Source organism: Lynx canadensis, chromosome B3 (assembly GCF_007474595.2).
Source record: "Lynx canadensis isolate LIC74 chromosome B3, mLynCan4.pri.v2, whole genome shotgun sequence".
NCBI lineage: Eukaryota > Metazoa > Chordata > Mammalia > Carnivora > Felidae > Lynx > Lynx canadensis.
Window position 1 is genome coordinate 33,757,559 of NC_044308.2, and position 20,402 is coordinate 33,777,960.

General features: G+C 37.2%; 1 protein-coding gene across 1 annotated transcript in view; it reads left to right on the forward strand.

Annotated features, from left to right (window-relative positions):
* LOC115515708 (unconventional myosin-IXa-like) overlaps positions 1 to 20,402 on the forward strand; it is a 210,074-nt gene that overhangs the window by 148,572 nt on the left and 41,100 nt on the right. The window contains exons 31-35 of the mRNA XM_030317786.1: positions 10,903 to 11,095; positions 12,618 to 12,746; positions 13,796 to 13,901; positions 14,722 to 14,853; positions 15,585 to 15,708. Coding sequence (XP_030173646.1) covers positions 10,903 to 11,095; positions 12,618 to 12,746; positions 13,796 to 13,901; positions 14,722 to 14,853; positions 15,585 to 15,708 — 684 coding nt within the window. The remainder of the gene's footprint in view (positions 1 to 10,902; positions 11,096 to 12,617; positions 12,747 to 13,795; positions 13,902 to 14,721; positions 14,854 to 15,584; positions 15,709 to 20,402) is intronic.

A 20,402-nucleotide genomic window follows, 5' to 3' on the forward strand; every position in this document is an offset into this window, starting at 1 on the left:
CTGTGATCCACCTTCAGAGAGGGGCCCTACTGAATGTCCTACACTGGCACTGAGACCTCTGAAGAGCTGTACTCTCAGAAAGGGAGTGAGTCATTAATAGGCTGGACGTTATAAAAGCTGAAGACGAGCTTTAAGGCATTCTTGATTAGATTAAGATGATCTGTTCCTTAATTTGGCTACCCATCAGAGAGAATAGGGTGAACCCTCTCCAAAGAGACATAACATCATCAACGTTTATACTTTATCTATATATAATAACAGATATTAAGAAATGAGACAGAGAAAAAAACACATAGACAATGTCAGTAGACTCACAGATGACCCAGTTACTGAATTTTCAGACCTGGACTTTAAAACCTTTTTTTTCAAATATGTTGAAATATAGATAAAAAGAAAATTTATTATTTTTTTTAATTTTTTTAACATTTATTTATTATTATTGAGAGAGAGAGAGAGAGAGAGAGAGAGAGACAGAGCACAAGCACGGGAGAGGCAGAGAGAGGAGGAAACAGAATCTGAAGCAGGCTCCAGGCTCTGAGCTGTCAGCACAGAGCCGACGTGGGGCTCGAACTCACAAACTGCGAGATCATGACCTGTGCTGAAGTTGGCCGCTTAACCGACTGAGCCACCCAGGCGCCCCGAAAATTTATTTTTTATCAATATCTGAAATATACATTTAAAACAGAGGCAAATGGAGATTCTAAAAATAAAAAATGCAATTGGAATCATAAACTCAAAAGATGGGCTCAACAGCATATTGGTCATAGGAGAAGAGAAAGATTGGTGAACTAAAAGATAGGTCAGTAGAAATCTATAAGTGCAGAGAGCAAAAAAGAAAGGGGAAATACAAAGATAAACATGAGAAACATCTAGGAAAAGATGAAAGGTTCTTAAATGTGGGTAATTGGAGTCCAGGAAGAAAGGAAAGAGAATAAGGGAAAAGCAACATTTTAAGAGATAATGGCCAAGACATCAAGTCACAGGTTCATGAACCATTTTTAACCTAAAGCGGGATAAATACAAAGGAAGCCACACCAGATGGACACTTCTCCAAATGAAAGGAAAAAAAATTCCTTAAAAGCAGTCTGAAAGGAAAAAATAAAAGCACTGCTAAAGCAGCAGTGAAAAAAAACTGACAACTGGCTTCTCAACAGAAATGATGGAAGTCAAAAGACAGTGGCCTGGCATGTTTTGAGAGTTATAATAAAATGAAGCTAACTCAGAGTTTTGTACCTTGTGACAATAGCTTTCAAAAATGAAAATGGGGGCACCTTGTTGGTTCAGTCAGTTAAGTGTCTTGATTTTGGCTCAGGTCATGATCTCATGGTTCGTGGATTGAGCCTCATGTTGAGCTCTTTGCTGACAGTGCAGAGCCTGCTTGGGATTCTCTCTTATCCTCTCTCTCCCTGCTCCCCAACTCGTGCACGAGCACTCTCTCTCTCTCTCAAAATAAAGAAATAAACATTGAAAAAAAAAGTGAAAATGATGTGAAATTATTTCTAGACAAAGACTCAGAATATGTCACCAGCAGCCTTGCACTAAAAGAAATACTAAAGGAGGTACTCCAGGCAGAAGGAAAACGACATTGGATAGAAACAGAAACATAGGAAAGAATGAAGAAAAATGCAAAGAGTGAATAATATTTATAAATCTAAGTGAATATGACTAAAAATACAATAATGTCTTTTATAACACTTCAAATATATAGTTGACCCTTGAACAACAGGGGTTTGAACATCATGGGTCCACTTATTTGTGGATGTTTTGATAAACACAGTTATGTAAATGTATTTTCCTTATGATTTTCTTTTTTTAAGTGTTTATTTAATTTGGATAGAGTGCACAAGCTGGGGAGGGGCAGAGAGAGAGGGAGTCAGAGAATCCCAAGCAGACTCCATGCTGTCAGCACAGAGCCCAATGCTGGGCTTGATCTCATGGATCATGAGATCATGACCTGAGCTGAAATCAAGAGTTAGACGCTTGGCCACCTGAGCCACCAAGGCACCCCTTCCTTATGATTTTCTTGATAACATTTTATTTTCTCTAGCAGTGTACTTCATTGTAAGAACACAATGTATAATACATATATAACATATAAAAATGTGTTGACTGTTTATGTTATCAGTAAGGTTTCCAGTCAGCAATAGGCTATTAGTAATTAAATTTTAGAGGACTCAAAAGTTACATGCAGGTTTTTGGCTACATAGGAAATTGGTGCCCTTAATTCCTACATTGTTTGAAGGCCAACTATATAGAATTAAACTGCCTGACAACAATAACAACACAAAAGTTACTTGGGTAAATGGAATTAAACTATACTAAGGTCCCTGGGTTATCTGGGAAGTGGTTAAATTGTTCAAAATACATTAGACTTAAATATGTTATGGATATTTGTTTTAGTCTTTAACCACTAACAGAAAAGCAAATGAATATATGTCTTAAAAGCTAATAAAGATGGGAGAATGGAAAAACGAAAAATATTTGATCTAAACGAAGACCAGAAATGAGAGGAACAAACATAAATTAGATCAGAAAAGAAAATACATAGCAGATTGGTAGATATAAGTCCAAATATATTGGAGATTACATTAAATGTTAATAGGTAAGATACTTCCAGTTAGAAGACTAGGTTAAAACCAACTGAAAAATCAATGATATGCTGTTTACAAGCAACATTCTTAAATATAAAGATACAGAAAGGCTGAAAGCAAAAGGATAGATTTGTATGCAAAGACTAACAAATAGAAAGGTGGTGTACGTATACTAGTACTAAAGTGTATTTTAGGGCAAAAAACATTTTGGATGAAGATGTTTTGTAATGATAAAATGGTCATCCCATCAGGGAGATATAAAAATTCTAACCTTTTTTATTTTTTTAATATTTATTTTTGAGAGAAAGAGTGTGCACAAGTGGGGGAGGGGCAGAGAGAGACAGAGACAGAGACAGAGAATCTAAAGCAGGTTCTAGGCTCTGAGCTGTCAGCATAGAGCCTGATGCAGGGCTTGAACCCATGAACTGTGAGGTCATGATGTGAGCTGAAGTTGGACACTTAACTGACTCAGGCACCCCAAAAAATTCTAACATTAGGGGAGACTTGGTATTATTGCTTTAATACCTAGAGACAAAAATTTAATAAGGGTACAAATGATAGGAAAACAAGATGAAAAAACTTGACCTAGTTGATGTGTAATGAATCTTGCAGTCTTTTCAAGAGCACATGGGGATTTGAGAAAAATTGATTATATGTTGGGTTATAAAGCAAGTCCCTACAAATTTCAAGAGGATTGAAAATGTTGAGAGTACATTTTTTGACCCAAGTGATATTAAGCTCTAAATCAACATAAAGATAACTAGATAGTCTTCAAGTACTTGGAAATTAAGCAATACTCTTATAAATTACAATAAAAATGAAAAAATATTTTGAACTAAATGATAAAGTATGACTAGGTACAAAAGTGTGGGTACAGCAAAAGTTGTGAGTAGAGGACTAATTATAGCTATTTTAAATGCATACAGTTAGAAAGGATGTAAAGAAAGAAATGATCTAAACTTCTATCTCTAGAAGATGGGGAAAAGTAACCTCAGCAAATTTAATCCAAAAGCAGTAGAAGGAAGATAATAAAGAGAAATAAATGAAATCAAATCTACAAAGCCAAATTTTAGCACTTTGGAAATACTAAAACCATGGATAAACTCTTAACAAGAGGGATTAATAAAAAGAACTTCTAAAAAACAAATTGTTACCATAAAATAATTCATGTATCATTGCAGATACTGTATACATTAAAAAGGCCTTTAGTTAAAGGCTATTAATGGATACCTTGATGCTAACAAATTTGACAGTTTATTTAAACTAAGAAAAATAGAAGATCTGAAGAATCATATCAATTAAAATCGAGTTAGTAATTGAAAATCTTCCCACAAAGAAATTCTAGGTCTGATCTTTGCTTAATTAACTACTTCCCAAAATTTAAAAAAGAAACAACACCAAATTTCTATAAATTCTGCCAGTGAATGGTGAAAGAGTGAATACTTCATAACTTTTCCCCCCAAACTGACTTACGAAGATAGTGAAACCTTAAAGTCAAACATGAAGGGATATTACAATAAAGGAAAATTGTAGGTCAGTCTATATCATAGCATAGATATAAAAAAATCTTAAACTATTAGCACTTAAATCTGTGTTGATGGCAAAAAATGAAAAAAAAAACCTGTGTGATAAAGTTGGTTTTATTCTATGAATATAAAGTTGGTTTGTCATTCAAAAATCAAGTGATGTGAACTTCCTCTGAAGATGGTGGAGTAGGAAGATCCTAAGCTCACCTTATCCCATGGGTACAACTAGATAACATCCACATCAGTGTAAATAACTCAGAAAATGACCCAAAGACTGGCAGAACGTGCTCTCCACAGCTAAAGGTAGAGAAGAGGCCACATCGAAGAGGGTAGGAAGAGAGGAACTGTGGTGGGATCTAAATGGACCCATAAGACTATGTGAGAGAGAGGGACTCCATGGGCACACAGAGGGGAAGGACCTATGCCAGGCACCCCAGGCACAGGGTACTCACATGGGGAAGACAAATCTTCATGGCATGTGGCTTTGAAAACCAGAGGAACCTAACAATCAATGGGGCTTAACACCAGTAAATTTAAAAACCAGTGGGTTGGCTCTGGGAGAAGTGGGAGAGTAGAGCCCCCACCCTTAAAGAGACAGAAGAACAAACAGTCCTACTGAGATACAGCATAGAAGCAGCAGTTTGAAAAATGCATGGGGTGTATGGGAAGGATATTTATTTACTAATCTCAGAACATGTGCTAGAGAGGAAGGGATCTTTGTCAGACTTCTCCAAGAGCAGAAGAGCTGGTGGGTGCCATTTCCCTCTCTGCCCCCCAGCCTAGATATACAGGCTGCTATGAGAACCAGCACTGCAGCAACACTCTCCACTTAGCTTGCTGACAGCACATTCTGCCCCCATGTTCTCCTGCAGAACCTCTAGTACATCCTAGGTCAGAGCCCATCCAAAGTGGTGCCTTGAGCCTGGCAGTGTGCAAGCAACACTGACAGGGACCGGCACCACTCCAAAGTGACTCCTGCTTAAAGGAGAGTAGAAGATAACCACATACATGAGTACAGCTGCAGCCCAGCAGTGGGCTGAGGTCAGACATCAGGTCTGACTGTAGTCCCTGCCAACCAACGAAAACTTTTCAGGGGACAATACAAGGAAAGCAGCCTGTAGTTTGGTGCTCCTGCATGTTTGGCCAACTCCTGGTCTGAATCAACTTAAGGCCAAGGTGGCCCTAGACTGGCCCACTAACAATACATGGGCCAAACCCTGCTCACAACAGGCAGTGAGAGCCATTGCAGATGAATGGACTGAAGGCAAACACGGCTTAGCTACAACAGCATGGTGCGTGCAACATACATAGGAAACACCCCTGAAACATCAGGTTCTGGTGAACAGGGGACATTGCTCTGTAGGCCATTACAGGACCTCTTCTTCATAAAGTCATCAATTTCAAGAGTGGGAGATGTAGCAGACTTTCTTAACACATAGGAACAGATGCAGAGAGACAAAATGAGGAGACAGGAATATGTTCCAAATGAAAGGACAGCAAGGGAGCTAAACAAAACAGAGATAAGTAATATGTCTGATAGGGAATTTAAAGTAATGGTCATAATGATACTGGATTTGAGATAAGAGTAGAGGAACTCAATATGACCCTCAACAAAGAGATCGAGAACATGAAAAAGAACCAATCAGAGATTAAGGACCCAATAACTAAAATTAAAAATAGATGGAATAAATAGACCAGAAGAACAGATCAACAGAGGTCAGAGTAATGGAAAGCAATCAAACTGAACAGGGGAGAGAAAAATACCATAATAAAAAATGAAAATAGACTATGGGAACTAAGCAATACTATCAAGTGCAATAACATTTCCACAATAGGGACCCTAGAAAGAAAAGAGAGAGAAAAGGGGACAGAAAATTTATTTGAAGAAATAACAGATGAAAACTTCCCTAATATGAAGAAGGAAACAAATCCAGATCCACAGAGAGCCCCCAACAAAATCAACTCAAGGAGGTCCACATGAAGACACATAATAACTAAAATGGCCAAAAATATTGTTAATAGAGATAATTTTAAAAGCAGCAAGAGAAAAGAAAATAAATACATACAAGGGAAATCACTTAAGGCTAGTAGCTGATTTTTCAGCAGAAACTTTGCAGGCCAGAAGAGAGTGGCATGATATATTGAAAATCCTGAAAAAACAAAAACCTGCAACCAAGAATACTCTATACAGCAAGGCTGTGATTCAGAATAGAAAGAGAGATAAAGAGTTTTCCGGACAAACAGAAATTAAAGGAATTCATCACCGCTAAACTAGCCCTATAAGAAATGTTAAAGGACAGAAATGTTTCCTTTCCTTTGTCTGGAAAGAAAGACCATAAGTAGTAGGAATAAGAAAAATAGGAAAAGCAATAAAAATAAGTATATCTGTAAAAATCAGTCAAGGAACTGACAAAATTAAAGATATAAAATGTGACACCATATACCTAAAACATGGTGGGAAGGAGTGAGGAATAAAGTATGGGGTCAAACTTAAGTGACCACCAATTTAAAGATTGCTAAATGCATAAGATATTAAATATAAACCTAATGGTAACTACAAATCACAAACTGGTAGTAGATATCCAAAAAATAAAAGAGAAAGGAATCCAAGTATATCACTAAAGAAGGCCAGCAGATTGTGAGAGAAGAGAGCAAGGGACAAAAGGAACAGAGAACTACAAAATAACCATAAACAAGTAACAAAATGACAGTAAGTACCTACCTATCAGTATTTACTTAGAATGCAAATGGACTAAATGTTCCAATCAAAAGACATAGAGAGATGGAATGGATAAAAAAACAAGGCCCATTATATGTTTGCTACAACAGACTCATTTCAGACCTAGAAACACCTGCAGATTGAAAGTGAAAGGTAGAAAAGCATTTATCATGCAAATGGAAATGAAGAGCCAGGGTAGCAATAGTTATATTGGACAAAATAGACTTTAAAACAAAGACTGTTAACAAGAGACAAAGAAGTACACTATATAATCATAAAGGGAACAGTCCAACAAGAGGGTATGATAATTATAGGGGTGTCTGGGTGGCTCAGTGGTTAAGCATCTGACTTTGGCTCAGGTCATGATCTCATGGTTTGTGAGTTCAAGCTCTGCGTTGGGCTCTTTGCTGACAGCTCAGAACATGCAGCCTGTTTCAGATTCTATGTCTTCCTCTCTCTCTGCCCCTCCCCCACTTGTGCTCTGTCTTTCTCTGTCAAAAATAAACAAACATTAAAAAAATTAAAAACGAAGATATAACAATTGTATATATTTCTGCGCCTTTCTACATAAAGTAGCTGATAACAACCATAAATGAAGTAATTGATAGTAATACAATAATAGGGGACTTTAACAACCCATTATATTAAGGGATAGATCATACAAACAGAAAATCAACAAGGAAACAGTGACTTTGAATGACACACCAGACCAGATGGATCTAAAAGATACATTCAGAACATTCTATCCTAAAACAGAAGAACACGTATTCTTTTTTTTTTTTTTTTACACATATTCTTTTCAAGTGCACATGGAGAATTCTGCAGAATAGGTTACATATTAAACCATAAAAAAAGTCTCAACAGATTCAGAAAGATTGAAGTCATACCATGCATCTTTTCTGACTACAATGCTATGAAACTAGGAATCAACAACAACAAAAAATCTGGAAAGAATACAAATACATGGAGGTCAAATAACATGCCATTAAATGATGAATGGGTCAACCAAGAAATGAAAGAGGAAATCAGAAAAACTCATGGATATAAATGAAAATGAAAACACAACAGTCCAAAATCCTTGGGATGCAGCAAAAGCTTTCTAAGAGGGAGGTTTTGAGCAGTACAGGCCTACCTCAAGAAACAAGAAACATCTCAAATAAACAACGTAACCTTATACCTAGGAGAGCTAGAAAAGAACAAACAAAACCCAAAACTAGTAGAAGGAAAGAAGTAAAGATTAGAGCAGATAAAATGAAATAGAAACTAAGAAGACAGCAGAACAGATGAATGAAACTGGGACCTGGTTCTTTGAAAAGATCTAAAAATTGATAAACTGTTAGCAAGACTCCAGAAGAAAGGACTCAAACAAAATCAGAAGTGAATAACCACTGACACCATGGAAATACAAAGGATTATAAGAAAATATTATGAAAAATTATATGCCAACAATTTGGGCAATCTAGAAAGAAATGGATAAATATATAACCTCCCCAAACTGAGTCAGGAAGAAATGGAAAATTTGAACAGACCAGTTAGCAACAATGAAATTGAGTCAGTAATTAAAAAAAAACAACAACAACAAAAAACAAGCAAAACCCTCCCAACAAACAAGTCCAGGACCAGACAGCTTCATGGGTGAAATCTAACATCTAAAAAATAATTAATACCTATTCTTCTCAAACTGTTCTAAACAAGAAAAAGGAAAGCTTTCAAACTCATTCTATTAGGCCAGCAATACCCTGAATCAAAACCAGATAAAGACAGTACAGGAAAAGAGAACTACAGATCAATATCTCTGATAAATATAGATGCAAAATCTCAACAAAATATTAACAAAGCAAATTCAGCAGTATATTAAAAAAATCATTTGCCATGATTAAGTGGGATTTATTCCTGGGATGCAGGAGTGGTTCAATTTTTGTAAATCAATTAATGTGATAACATCACATCAAGAAAAAGTATAAAAACTATGTGACCATTGCAACAGATGCAGAAAAAGAGTTTACTGAAGTTATACCATCCATTCATGATAAAGACCCACAACAAAGTAGGTTTAGAAGGAACATACCTCAACATAATCAAGGCCATATATGAAAAATCTATAGCTAACTTCATAGTCAATGGGGAAAAACAGAGCTTTCCCCCTAAGGTCAGGAAGAAGACAAAAATGTCTACTCTCACCACTTTTATTCAACATAGTATTGGAAGTTTCAACCACAGCAGTCAGACAGATATGGAAATAAAAGGTATGGAAATTGCTAAGGAAGAGATAAAACTTTCACTATTTGCAGATGACATGATACCATATATAAAAAAAACTAAAAAGTCCACCAAAAAGGTACTGCTAAATAAATTCAGTAGGATTGCAGAATACAAAATCAATCTATGGAAATCCACTGCATTTCTATACACTAAGTAGCAGAAAGAGAAGAAAATATTCCCATTTAGAATTCTACCAAAAATGATAAAATATCTTGGAATAAACTTAACCAGAGAAGTGAAAGTCCTGTACTCTATAAACTGTAAAACAATGATGAAAGAAATTGAAGATGACACAAACAAGTGGAAAGATATTCCATGTTCACGGATTACAAGAACAAGTTTCGTTAAAATGTCCGTACTACCCAAAGCAATCTACTGGATTTAATGCAATCCCTATTAAAATGCCAGCAGCATTTTTCATAGAACTAGGACAAATAATCTTTTTTAAAAGTTTATTTATTTTGAGAGAGAGAGAGAGTGAGTTGGGGAGGGACAGAGCAAGAGAGTGAGAGAATCCTAAGCAGGCTCCACACTGTCAGCACAGAGCCCAATGCAGGGCTCGAACTCATGAACCATGAGATCATGACCTGAGAGCCAAAATCAAGAGTTGGATGCTTAACCAACTGAACCACCCAGCCACCCCACAACCAAGTTAGAAAAAGAGAATGATGCAAGAGAAGGAAAAGAGAAGAGATTTATAAAAAAAAGATCTGAGTCTCAGAGATAATACCTGGCATTTTTATCTTCTGTGAATTACTTCAAATAATCTTCAGGATAAGCTGTTCTTTTACAGTCATGTAAACTGTAGTTAGTAGGATTATGATGTCAGATACACTATTTTTTTTTAATGTTTATTTATATTTGAGAGAGGGAGAAAGAGCGTGAGTGAGGGAGGGGCAGAGAGAGAGAAAGAGAATCTGAAGCAGGCTTCAGGTTCTGAGCTGACACAGGGCACAAACTCCTGGACCATGAGATCATGACCTGAGCTGAAGTAGGAAGCTTAACTGACTGAGCCACCCAGGTGCCCGCAGATACACTAATTAAAGTAAGAAAGAGCTTGAACACTAATCATGGGTCAGTCTGTGTGTGCTTCTGCCTTTGGCTATGATATTGTTCAGTTAAACTTCCCTGAAGTTGGGGCGCCTGGGTGGCTCACTCGGTTAAGTGTCCGACTTCGGCTCAGGTCATGATCTCGCAGTCCGTGAGTTCGAGCCTCGCGTTGGGCTCTGTGCTGACCGCTCAGAGCCTGGAGCCTGTTTCAGATTCTGTGTCTCCCTCTTTCTCTGACCCTCCCCCGTTCATGCTCTCTCTCTCTCTCTCTCAAAAATAAATAAACGTTAAAAAAAAATTAAAAAAAAAAAAAAAACTTCCCTGAAGTTTACATAAACATTGAAGCATTGTTAAGCCTCAGAAGTTACTGGCAGCTCTAATTCATATCTAATCAGACTTTCTGTTGGTGCTTGGTAAATGTTTAGCACACAAAGTCTATTCCCTTTCTCCTTTGTCCAAATCCCAACTTTATGTGAAGAACTTTTTAATAGGAAGGGGAACAGTAGCCTGTTGCCACTGTCTTCATTCTCTACCCCATTATATTTTGAGGGGATTCGTAGTGGTAGAGGATTGAAAAGTACATCTCACTTGATATATATTGTCAGTGTTAACCAGAATTCCCTTTCCCTCCAACTCCTATAACTGTGTTCGTGAAACTTCAGGGAAATAAAAAGTAGTTCCTCTTAAGTAACTGGTTAAATATGTTTAAAGATGTTTGAATGTATTTGGAAACAGAAAATTATCTTCCATTTAGTATGATCCAGAGCTGTCATCTCGACAATTTGGGGTTGAATTGTCCCGTTTGACCAGTGAAGAACGAACTGTTCCTTTAGTGGTGGAAAAGCTCATAAACTACATTGAAATGCATGGACTGTACACAGAAGGTATTTACCGAAAGTCTGGTTCAACTAATAAAATCAAGGAGCTCCGACAGGGTCTAGATACAGGTAAGATAGTGCTCTCCAAATCAAGACCACATGCTTTTATTTAAATAGGTCATTTTACACTCTTAAAGTTTTCATTACATGTTGCCTTTTTTTCTCGTAGCCAAAAGAATGCAATCTTTTCTGTGGTGCTTATTCATTTTGTGGCTTTCTAAAGAATCTTTGTTTTTTTGTGGTCAGTTCAGCAAACACATATTGAGTGTGTCATTTATACAAGGCATTATTAGGTACTTCAGACAGATCTCATTTAATCTTAACAATTTGGTATGGTCATGATATCTGTAATTTACAAAGAAGAAAATAATTTAAAGAAAATTACATAATGATCTGTTGATGATGATGTAGAGCAGTGTGCCAGTGTTTTTATTCTAATCTTCACAACAGTCCTATGATTTAGGGATTATTATCCTACTTAAAGAAACTGAGGCTTACAGAGGATCTTGCCCAAAGACTCACCACCAATAAGTGATCAAGCTGGGATTTAACCCCAGATGTTCTGAATTCATAATCTAAACTATCGCCTATTAGTCTGTTATTTTGACTCCCAAGTGTGCTGTTTCTGATGCATGTTCTCACCTTCCTATATTGATGACATAATTATTTAGTGGATTAAACATGTACCTGTGTAGAACTGTAGCCTCAGCCCCGGAATATATCAGGAGTTTGACTTTGGTTTCATTGTCAACTTCTACTTTTTATCACTATTGGGAAGGAATAGATCATTTTGAATCAAACATAGATACAAAGCTTGTCTCTGTGTCTCCAGGAACCTATCTACATGCTTTTTCTTTCTAGTTGTTTTGTTTTGTTGTTGTTGTTGTTGTTGTTTTAATGGGCAAATCAGGGAGAAATTAGTATGGAAATAACAGAAAATGTTTGGTAAAACTCAAGCAGGAACTTCTGCCTACCAGAGACTCCATCTACTTCAGTTTAAAGGCAGTTTCCAACTTGTGTCTTGCACCTTGGGTCAGCACAAATGAAAAATCATTCATCCTATATCCTCCCAATCATTTCCTTTGTATAACCTTTGGGAGTTTATAAGTGAAACAGAGTAAAGATATGTCCTTTACATTTCCTAAGTTCAGTTATTGCTGTCCTTTCATCTTTAAAAATGACTTAACATTAGCCTTATTTTTAGAAAATGTCTTCTGGGCCTTTTCCCCATGTGTCATCCAAAGCATTGCTAATGAAAGTGTGGCTCACAGACCAATCTACAAGATAAGTACAAAAACTGAGTATAAGCATTTAGAAATACTTATAACAGTATTTAACAGAGCTTTGACATGAAAGCATATGATCTTTTATTTTACTTATTTAGCAGTCTACAACAGATTTGGAAAACAAACAAAAAGCTGTTCCTTTACCACTGTTAGAAGTGCTTTTCTAGAGCAAACAATTAGATTGTAGAAGGTATTAGTTCAATTAAGAACATGAAGGCTTCTTTGGTGATGATAGTTTCTAAAGTGAATTATTTTAATTTCTTTGCATGTTTTGGCTTTGTTATCTAACTCTTGTCTATAAACAGATGCTGAGAATGTAAACCTGGATGACTATAACATACATGTCATTGCAAGTGTATTCAAACAATGGCTTCGTGATTTGCCCAATCCACTCATGACCTTTGAGCTCTATGAGGAATTTCTTCGAGCTATGGGTAAGTACAGGCTTCCTGGATTCCACGGAAGGGCTATACTTGGGAAAGGAATGCTGTCTTCATTATAGATTTATTTAGTCATCCTCTAGTGGTTTAGTCCATATAGGTCCAAAAGTAAGCTTTTGACAGTCAATACAGAACTGCCACTGTATTCTCACCTATTCATTTGTTGGTTTTTGAGAGCTTCATTAAAATGTCAGGATCCCAAAAGTTTTCTGAGTAAGTCAGCTAGTTGCTTCTCACAAAGAGATTGAAAGACTAAGATTACAAATTATAAACACATTAGAAAACTAAATAGATTTAAGGGCCAGCTTATATTCATTTAAATTGTGAATCTAGGGGCGCCTGGGTGGCGCAGTCGGTTAAGCGTCCGACTTCAGCCAGGTCACGATCTCACGGTCCGTGAGTTCGAGCCCCGCGTCAGGCTCTGGGCTGATGGCTCAGAGCCTGGAGCCTGTTTCTGATTCTGTGTCTCCCTCTCTCTCTGCCCCTCCCCCGTTCATGCTCTGTCTCTCTCTGTCCCAAAAATAAATAAACGTTGAAAAAAAAAAAATTAAATTGTGAATCTAGGCAAGATCTCTGCTGTCTATTTTATGCCAGGCCTACTAGATGATGGAGTTTAGTTTTTCAGCACTACAGGTATGTAGGGTGTTGCTGAAGGCCTGCCTAGACGTGTTTAGGCCCTGAGGCATTACTCCTCAAATTCCTATAAGACCAATTTATAAATTACATGGCAATTAATTAATTTTAATGGGGGAATCCACCTGCCACAAAATGCCTAATAAACTAGGCCGTCTCTTTCCCCTTGCTGTAATAAGGATTACTGGGATATAGATTAAAACCAGGAGACTGCTTAGTGAATATAGAACTCAAGCAAAGGAAGATTAGTGGTAACTGTGAGTTGCTCGTTTTCTGTCATACAGGTACAACTGTCTCTCCTAAAACTTTAAAATTTAGAGCCAGGCTGCCCTGCTTCCATCTGTTCAGGAGGAAGATACAGCATATAAGAGGGCGTATTCAATTTTATTTGCTGTCCTTACTCTTTCTAGGCCTTCAGGAGAGGAAAGAAACAATCCGTGGTGTATACTCTGTGATTGACCAGCTCTCTCGAACTCATCTCAATACACTGGAACGCCTCATCTTTCATCTAGTCAGGTAATTTCAAGGAACAAGGAAAGATATGATAGTTTTGGGTTTTTTTTTTTTTTTTTGATTCTTTTAAATGAGGGAAGAACTCCTTCATTTGGAAAACTGACAGATCTTTTTTTTCCTATTTATAAAGTCAGCGACTCAAACAGGGGCTTACAGTTCCTTGGAGCAGAAAGCCTCAGCTGAGTTGGACTGCATGACAGGTGCTTCTCTGCCCTGTTTGAGCCATGTAACAACTTCAGCCTCATGGTGGCACTATGTATCCTAGCCTGTTATCTCATTCCTGAACTAGGAAGTAGACATAACCTAATTCAAAGGAGGTGGGTTCAAATGGTGCTTGAGAATTGACTGACCAGAGACTTCAGGAGTGGTCTCTCTTCTCTGAGTATAAATATCTGCAGTAGTTGGGTAGAAAGTTATGTTTATTTTTATTAGATAAATATCTGGTAAATACTAGATAAATGTTAGATGAATATCTAATATGACTATCTGAAAATGCCTTAAAGTCTCTGCTGTGCATTCTTCAGACACGTTTATCAGGTGTATGGTAGTGGGTCAGAAATTTCCCTTGATAAGCTATCTGCTAGCCTATATTGCTTCAAGTAAGGGACAGAGTGAAAGTGCATTAAAAAAAAAAAAGTATATTTTCCAGAGGCAAAGGAATAGCTTTGGGAAAAGTCTACAAGTATCTTCTTTCAACTGATATGTATATCCTTCCAGTACTATGTGCTTGATGTCATACGTCATCTTTTTCTCATATCCTCTGCCAGTGTCCTTACTATTTACCCTTTTTTTCTGAACTTCACTTGGTTTTTTTATTCCTTAGGATTGCTCTACAGGAAGAAACTAATCGAATGTCTGCTAATGCTTTAGCCATTGTGTTCGCACCCTGCATTCTCCGCTGCCCTGATACCATTGACCCACTACAAAGTGTGCAGGACATCAGTAAGACTACCACGTAAGGCCTGTTGTTAACACCTCCACAAGACCCCAGAAACTTCTGAGTCAGTGTAGCCACTTTATCCAGATATCGAACATAGTGAATGATTTCTTAAGTTCAGATGTTTTTAAGAAGATTGTTAGACACCATTGGGTTTTCTTATGCTGAAGATGAAATTTTTTTTTTAGATTCTATTCAACTGAACACCATTTGTTTTGAAGGATCTTTTTAAATTTAGCTTTTCTTTAGCAATGCTTGTAATCTCTAAAAATATTTTAGAATTTCATTTTACCAAATTATGTATACTTTGTATCTTTCCATAATTAGTCTAACTGGCTCCGAATCCCTTTGGCCTTAGTACTTCAGTATTTCTGCATTTTACTTTAACCTTTTTTGGTGGGCCTCTGGTTTCCTTCTAGATTGATGGTTCTTAACCTTGACTGCAAAAAGAGCTTTAAAAAAAATCCTGGTGTTTTTGTCCCATCCTAGAGAGTCTAATTTAATTGGTCTGGGGTATGGCCTGGGCTTTGCGACATATAGTCACTCCTCAGGTGGGTACTGAAGTACAGCCAAAGTTGTGGACCACCATTATATAAACCTTGTCATAGAGCTCATAAAATAAGGAATGTTGATTTTTCTTTCATTCTCCAACCATCTGCCACATTTAGCTGAAAAGCAGTTTGTGGATACTACACTTTATTTGACTTACTTCAGCTCCTAACAGTTTTCTCTTTTTCCTCCTGTTTCAGCTGTGTGGAGCTGATTGTTGTGGAACAAATGAATAAATACAAGGCTCGTCTCAAAGACATCAGTAGCTTGGAATTTGCTGAGAATAAGGCAAAGACCAGGCTGTCTCTGATTCGTAGATCAATGGTAAGATACAAGATGTGGAATCACAGGGGAAAATGGGAGCCTTCCTGGGGCTTTAAGTGTGCATTTATGGTGTAAAGAGAGATTATTCTCCAAATCTTTTTCACATGGAATGAGTAAAAAGAAACCACTTTAACTCAGGGTAATATAGATGCCTCATGTTTGATATTTTAGCCCTCTTTAGTAATATGTACAGAATATATATAGTTAAATGTGTAGAAGTTTTTAAGTCAAGTATTTGGGTAAAATGCTGGTGGTTTAATAATCTGTCCTGTTTTCTTTTCCTGTCCTTTCTGTGAAAATTTAACCTATCCTAATTTTTTTCTCTACTTCGTTCCACCATCTGTTCCCACCCTCAACCATGTCACCTTTGATGTTCCTGTTAATACTTGTGTGATGTAGAGAACTTAATCATTTGCAAGAATGTGATTCATAAGGAAATGGAATTCCATCTATGAGTCTACTATTCTCAAATAAAGATTTCTTTAAGGATTTATTATTAGGTTTTGAGAAAAGCCTGGCAAAAATTTAATTTGTTTTCTCCATTTGCCTACTTTTCTGTTTAATATCTTCCTTTGTAACCAGTCACCTATAGATAGACAACTTCAGTTCTCACTGACCAGTAATCAGTAGGATCTGGGTAACTGGGATACTACTGCTGCATTAAAGTCCTATCATTTGCTACCATTCCCCTCAGCTGCAAAACGGAATTGTAGCAATGAAGACCCAGTCAGATTCCCAGTAAATCTCTAAAGGGAAGCAGGCTTCCCTGTCATCATGCCCGTGCTTTTCCAGGAGCCCAGCAATACTTCATCTATATCTTCATGATTTATACTTAGATTAACATTAAAATAACTCTGTTTCTTTCTTTAGTGCTTAAACTGCCTGGCACAGAATAAGTCCTAACAAATATGTCTGTTGATTTAAATTAGTGAAGGGTCTTCTCTAAAAATAAGTACAAACATAGACCTTTTCCAGGCAGTCAAGTTACTAAAGAAAGTTAACTGTAGGACACTATCTAAATCTTTTCCCTAGAAAATGAAAACAGAAACACTATTAAAAAGTGAAACCCTTTCTGGTAGTCTGAATTTTCAGGAGCTCAGTTCTAGGATGCCCAATTTAGCAGTGCCCATCTAAGAAGGATGGGGAGAGACCTTTTACTCTAAAACTGCTTTTCAAAGCAGCTAGACAAGCTGTGCTTTTTTTCCCCTGATGCTGCAGAAGACAGATATATTCAGTCCATTGAAAGATTAAACCTTCTCTTTTAATGGGGCAATGACATGTACATTCTAACCTTCTGCTTTCCTTTTCATGTCCTTCCTAATCCAGAAACCTGTACTAATTGCAGTTAGATTTATGAGCATTACCCGCAATTCAGTCTCGGTATGTATTAATATTGCAATGTGTCATAGCCACTTTACATTATTGTCTACCATCCATCCAGAGTTGTTCTGCTCTGTGTATCATCCATGCCTGTCCACCTTCCATGTACAGCCCCAGTTCAGGTCCCACTTCCCGACCAGCCTTCACTTGTTTTTCTCTTACTCTTTTTCTTTAGAACCTTCCCTTTTCTTCCTTTGTATTATGCAGCTGAACAGTGTCCATTTATAATATACTGGTTTTGCTCTTTGTCAGATAAGTCTCTTTGTAGATTTCTTCTTTGGTTGGATCATTAAAAGGTAACATTGAAAGCGGCTTTGAGGTATCAAATTAATTTCTGAAGAACTTTGTTCTTATTGGTCCCCTTCACTTCATTACTTGAAATACTTATTACTACTACTAGCATCCCCCATCATTAGTAATGCTTATTTGTCCATTCATATCTGTGACTTTAATGGTGACTTCCCAGATATAGAATAATAGCTCTCATCTGCTTAGCATTTTTCAGACAGAGCAGCAAGCAAATGGTAGTGAAAAAATTGACAGACTGGTTTTAGACTTCATAGTATAAATATCATAGTATAATAGAGCTCATACCAGGATTTCATTTATTATACAAAAAAAGGAAAGGAGAGATGGAAAGCTAAGAACACCAGTATATGTGGAAACTAACTTTAGAGGCTATCCATCTGTGGTTAACTAGTTCATTGAGGATCTCAATTTGCTGGGATATAAACACCGATCAGTTTTGCTTTTTACCTAGTAACTGCCTGCCAACTCTACCATGTCTGACTCCCCTTTCTGATTGGATGTCAACTGCCTTCACAGTGTCTTGTCACTATTCTGCAATTTTTAAACACTCTTGTCTCATGGCAGTATTTAAGAATCAGTTTTCTCCATATTATAACGTGAGTCACAGACTTGATTCAGTTACTCTTTTCATTTTCTCTCAGGCAAACTAGACCTTAATCTAGGGCTGAAAACTTTTGGGATGGGTAAGTAGGTTCCTTTTATTACACATGTCGGCTGTCCCTTTTTCTTGTGATTTTTCTTCCTCTAGTGTTGAAACTGGGAGGAGTGATACCGGGGGCAAAATCCTACATGATATCCCACTGTTGAGGTGGCAGTCCTCTTTCTTGGTTGTTCAGCACTGCTGTTCTAGCTCATTGTCAATAGCCTAAATGTAGGTGAGTGGGAACTTCCATTTATCCTGCTAACAGATCAGTCCTATCCCATGTTTACAGGCATTCGCAATCCCTTGGAAGATTTGGTTACATCTTTGGACTAAACCTACTAATGGCATTCACACCATGGGACTCTGTATGTCTTTTTTTGCCTCAGGACTTTACAATCAAATCTACCTCCCAGTACCAGTTCTAGGACCTACAGGCACATTAGGGGAAAGGTTACATTTTTCATACCTCTTGGAACCAGGTTCCAGGAACCAGGCCATTGTCTTTCCTGTCTTACTATCTCTCACTTCCCCCACCATACTCTCTCCTTATTTCTCTTTTCCCTTATGTATATAACAGAGGGGTAAATCAGTAAGTCTTTTGCCTATACAAATAACCAAATAGGGAATGAAATACCAGTCTGACTTTCTTTTAGATGACGATGATTCTTTCCCTCTGGATTTAAATATGACAACTTCTGTTTTCTCCAAAGAGGAAAGGAATGTCCTATTTTCATAAACTCTGTGTTCCCCTTAAAGTCTAGTAATCCTCTTTTCTTTTCAGCCTTTTTAGATTTACATTGAGGGAAGGTGTTAGGATATTGATGGTAGGAGCTGTCTCAATAAATTGGTATCTCTCAGTTAAACCCTTAGAGAAGAGTCTGGTACCAACTATGGTTGGCTTCTTAAGCTAGTAGATGGAATACTTCATTATCCTCAGCTTTGGGCCTTAGCCACAATTTTGGAACAGGAAGAAAAATGCAATGTACTATTGCATTTGCATTTAGCTGTAGTAAAGGCTGTATATAGGCCCAGTTCTTAAGAGTATGACTGTGTCGAGGGCATATTTGGTATTTAGTAAGTATCCATGGAATTGAATCTAAGAATTAAATCTAGGGGAGATAGCAGTGAGTTTTTAGGATAACCACTACAAATAGACTAATCAAACTCAATAGTGTTCATTATTCATAGATGAAAAAAATTACTATTCCATAATTAAATATAGTAGTGACTTTTCTGAAATGAAGAGTGAAATATATTTATGAAACGTATGTTGTATTGTTGCCAATGTGAACAGTCATTTTGAGTTGGGTGTTGAAAGATGAATAATAATTTAACAAATGGAGAAAAGGAGGGGAAAAGAGAATTCGAGAAGGAAAGAAGCATGAAACAACAATCTGTAAATAATAACTACCTTGTATAGCTAGAGCTGGGGCAGGTGGTGTGGAAGTGGCAGAATAATTTGGAAAGTAGATTGGAACCAGATGTGCAACATTAAGAATTTTTAATTTCTGGGGTGCCTGGGTGGCTCAGTTGGCTAAGCGTCCAACCTCGGCTCAGGTCATGATCTCACGGTTTGTGGGTTTGAGGCCCGCATCAGGCTCTGTGCCAACAGCTCAGAGCCTGGAGCCTGCTTTGGATTCTGTCTGCCTCTCTCTTTGTCACCCCCCTGCTTGTGCTCTGTCTCTCTCTCTCTCAAAAATAAATAAACATTAAAAAACAATTTTTTTTTTAATTTCTTGGGCACCTGGGTGGCTCAGTTGGTTAAGCATCTGACTCTTGATTTTGGTTCAGGTCATGACCTCATGGTTCATGAGTTCAAACCCTACATAGGGCTCTGTGCTGACAGTGCAGAGCCTGCTCAGGATTCTCACTCCCTCTCTCTGCCCCTCCCACACTCTCTCCCTCTCTCAAAATAAATAAACTTAAAAAAAAATGAATTTTGAATTTCCTGCTTTGAAGCATTTGGGAGCTATGGAAAGGTTTTTAAATGAGGGAGTGTCACCATCAGTGTGTCTTTTAGAAGATAACTGGTAGCATTCTAAAGAAGAATAGATTAGAGATAGGCAAGACTAGCAGTCATGTATCAGAAAGCTCTTGACTCATAAATCACTGAAATAGGTTGACTGCTGATCATTTCATTTTGAAATGATGTGGAAAATCTCTTTCTGCTACCATGCAGAAAGAAGGTCATTAGGTTTATGGAGCATAATCTTTGGCTAGGACACTCCCAGACTAGGATTTCAGAATATGATATGCTTCTAGTCTCATCCAACTATTGCTTTGCTATAAGAAGTGGTTTATTTACTTATTTATGGCATAATTCCAAACATAAATATGGATTTAGCACTATTTATGTTAATAT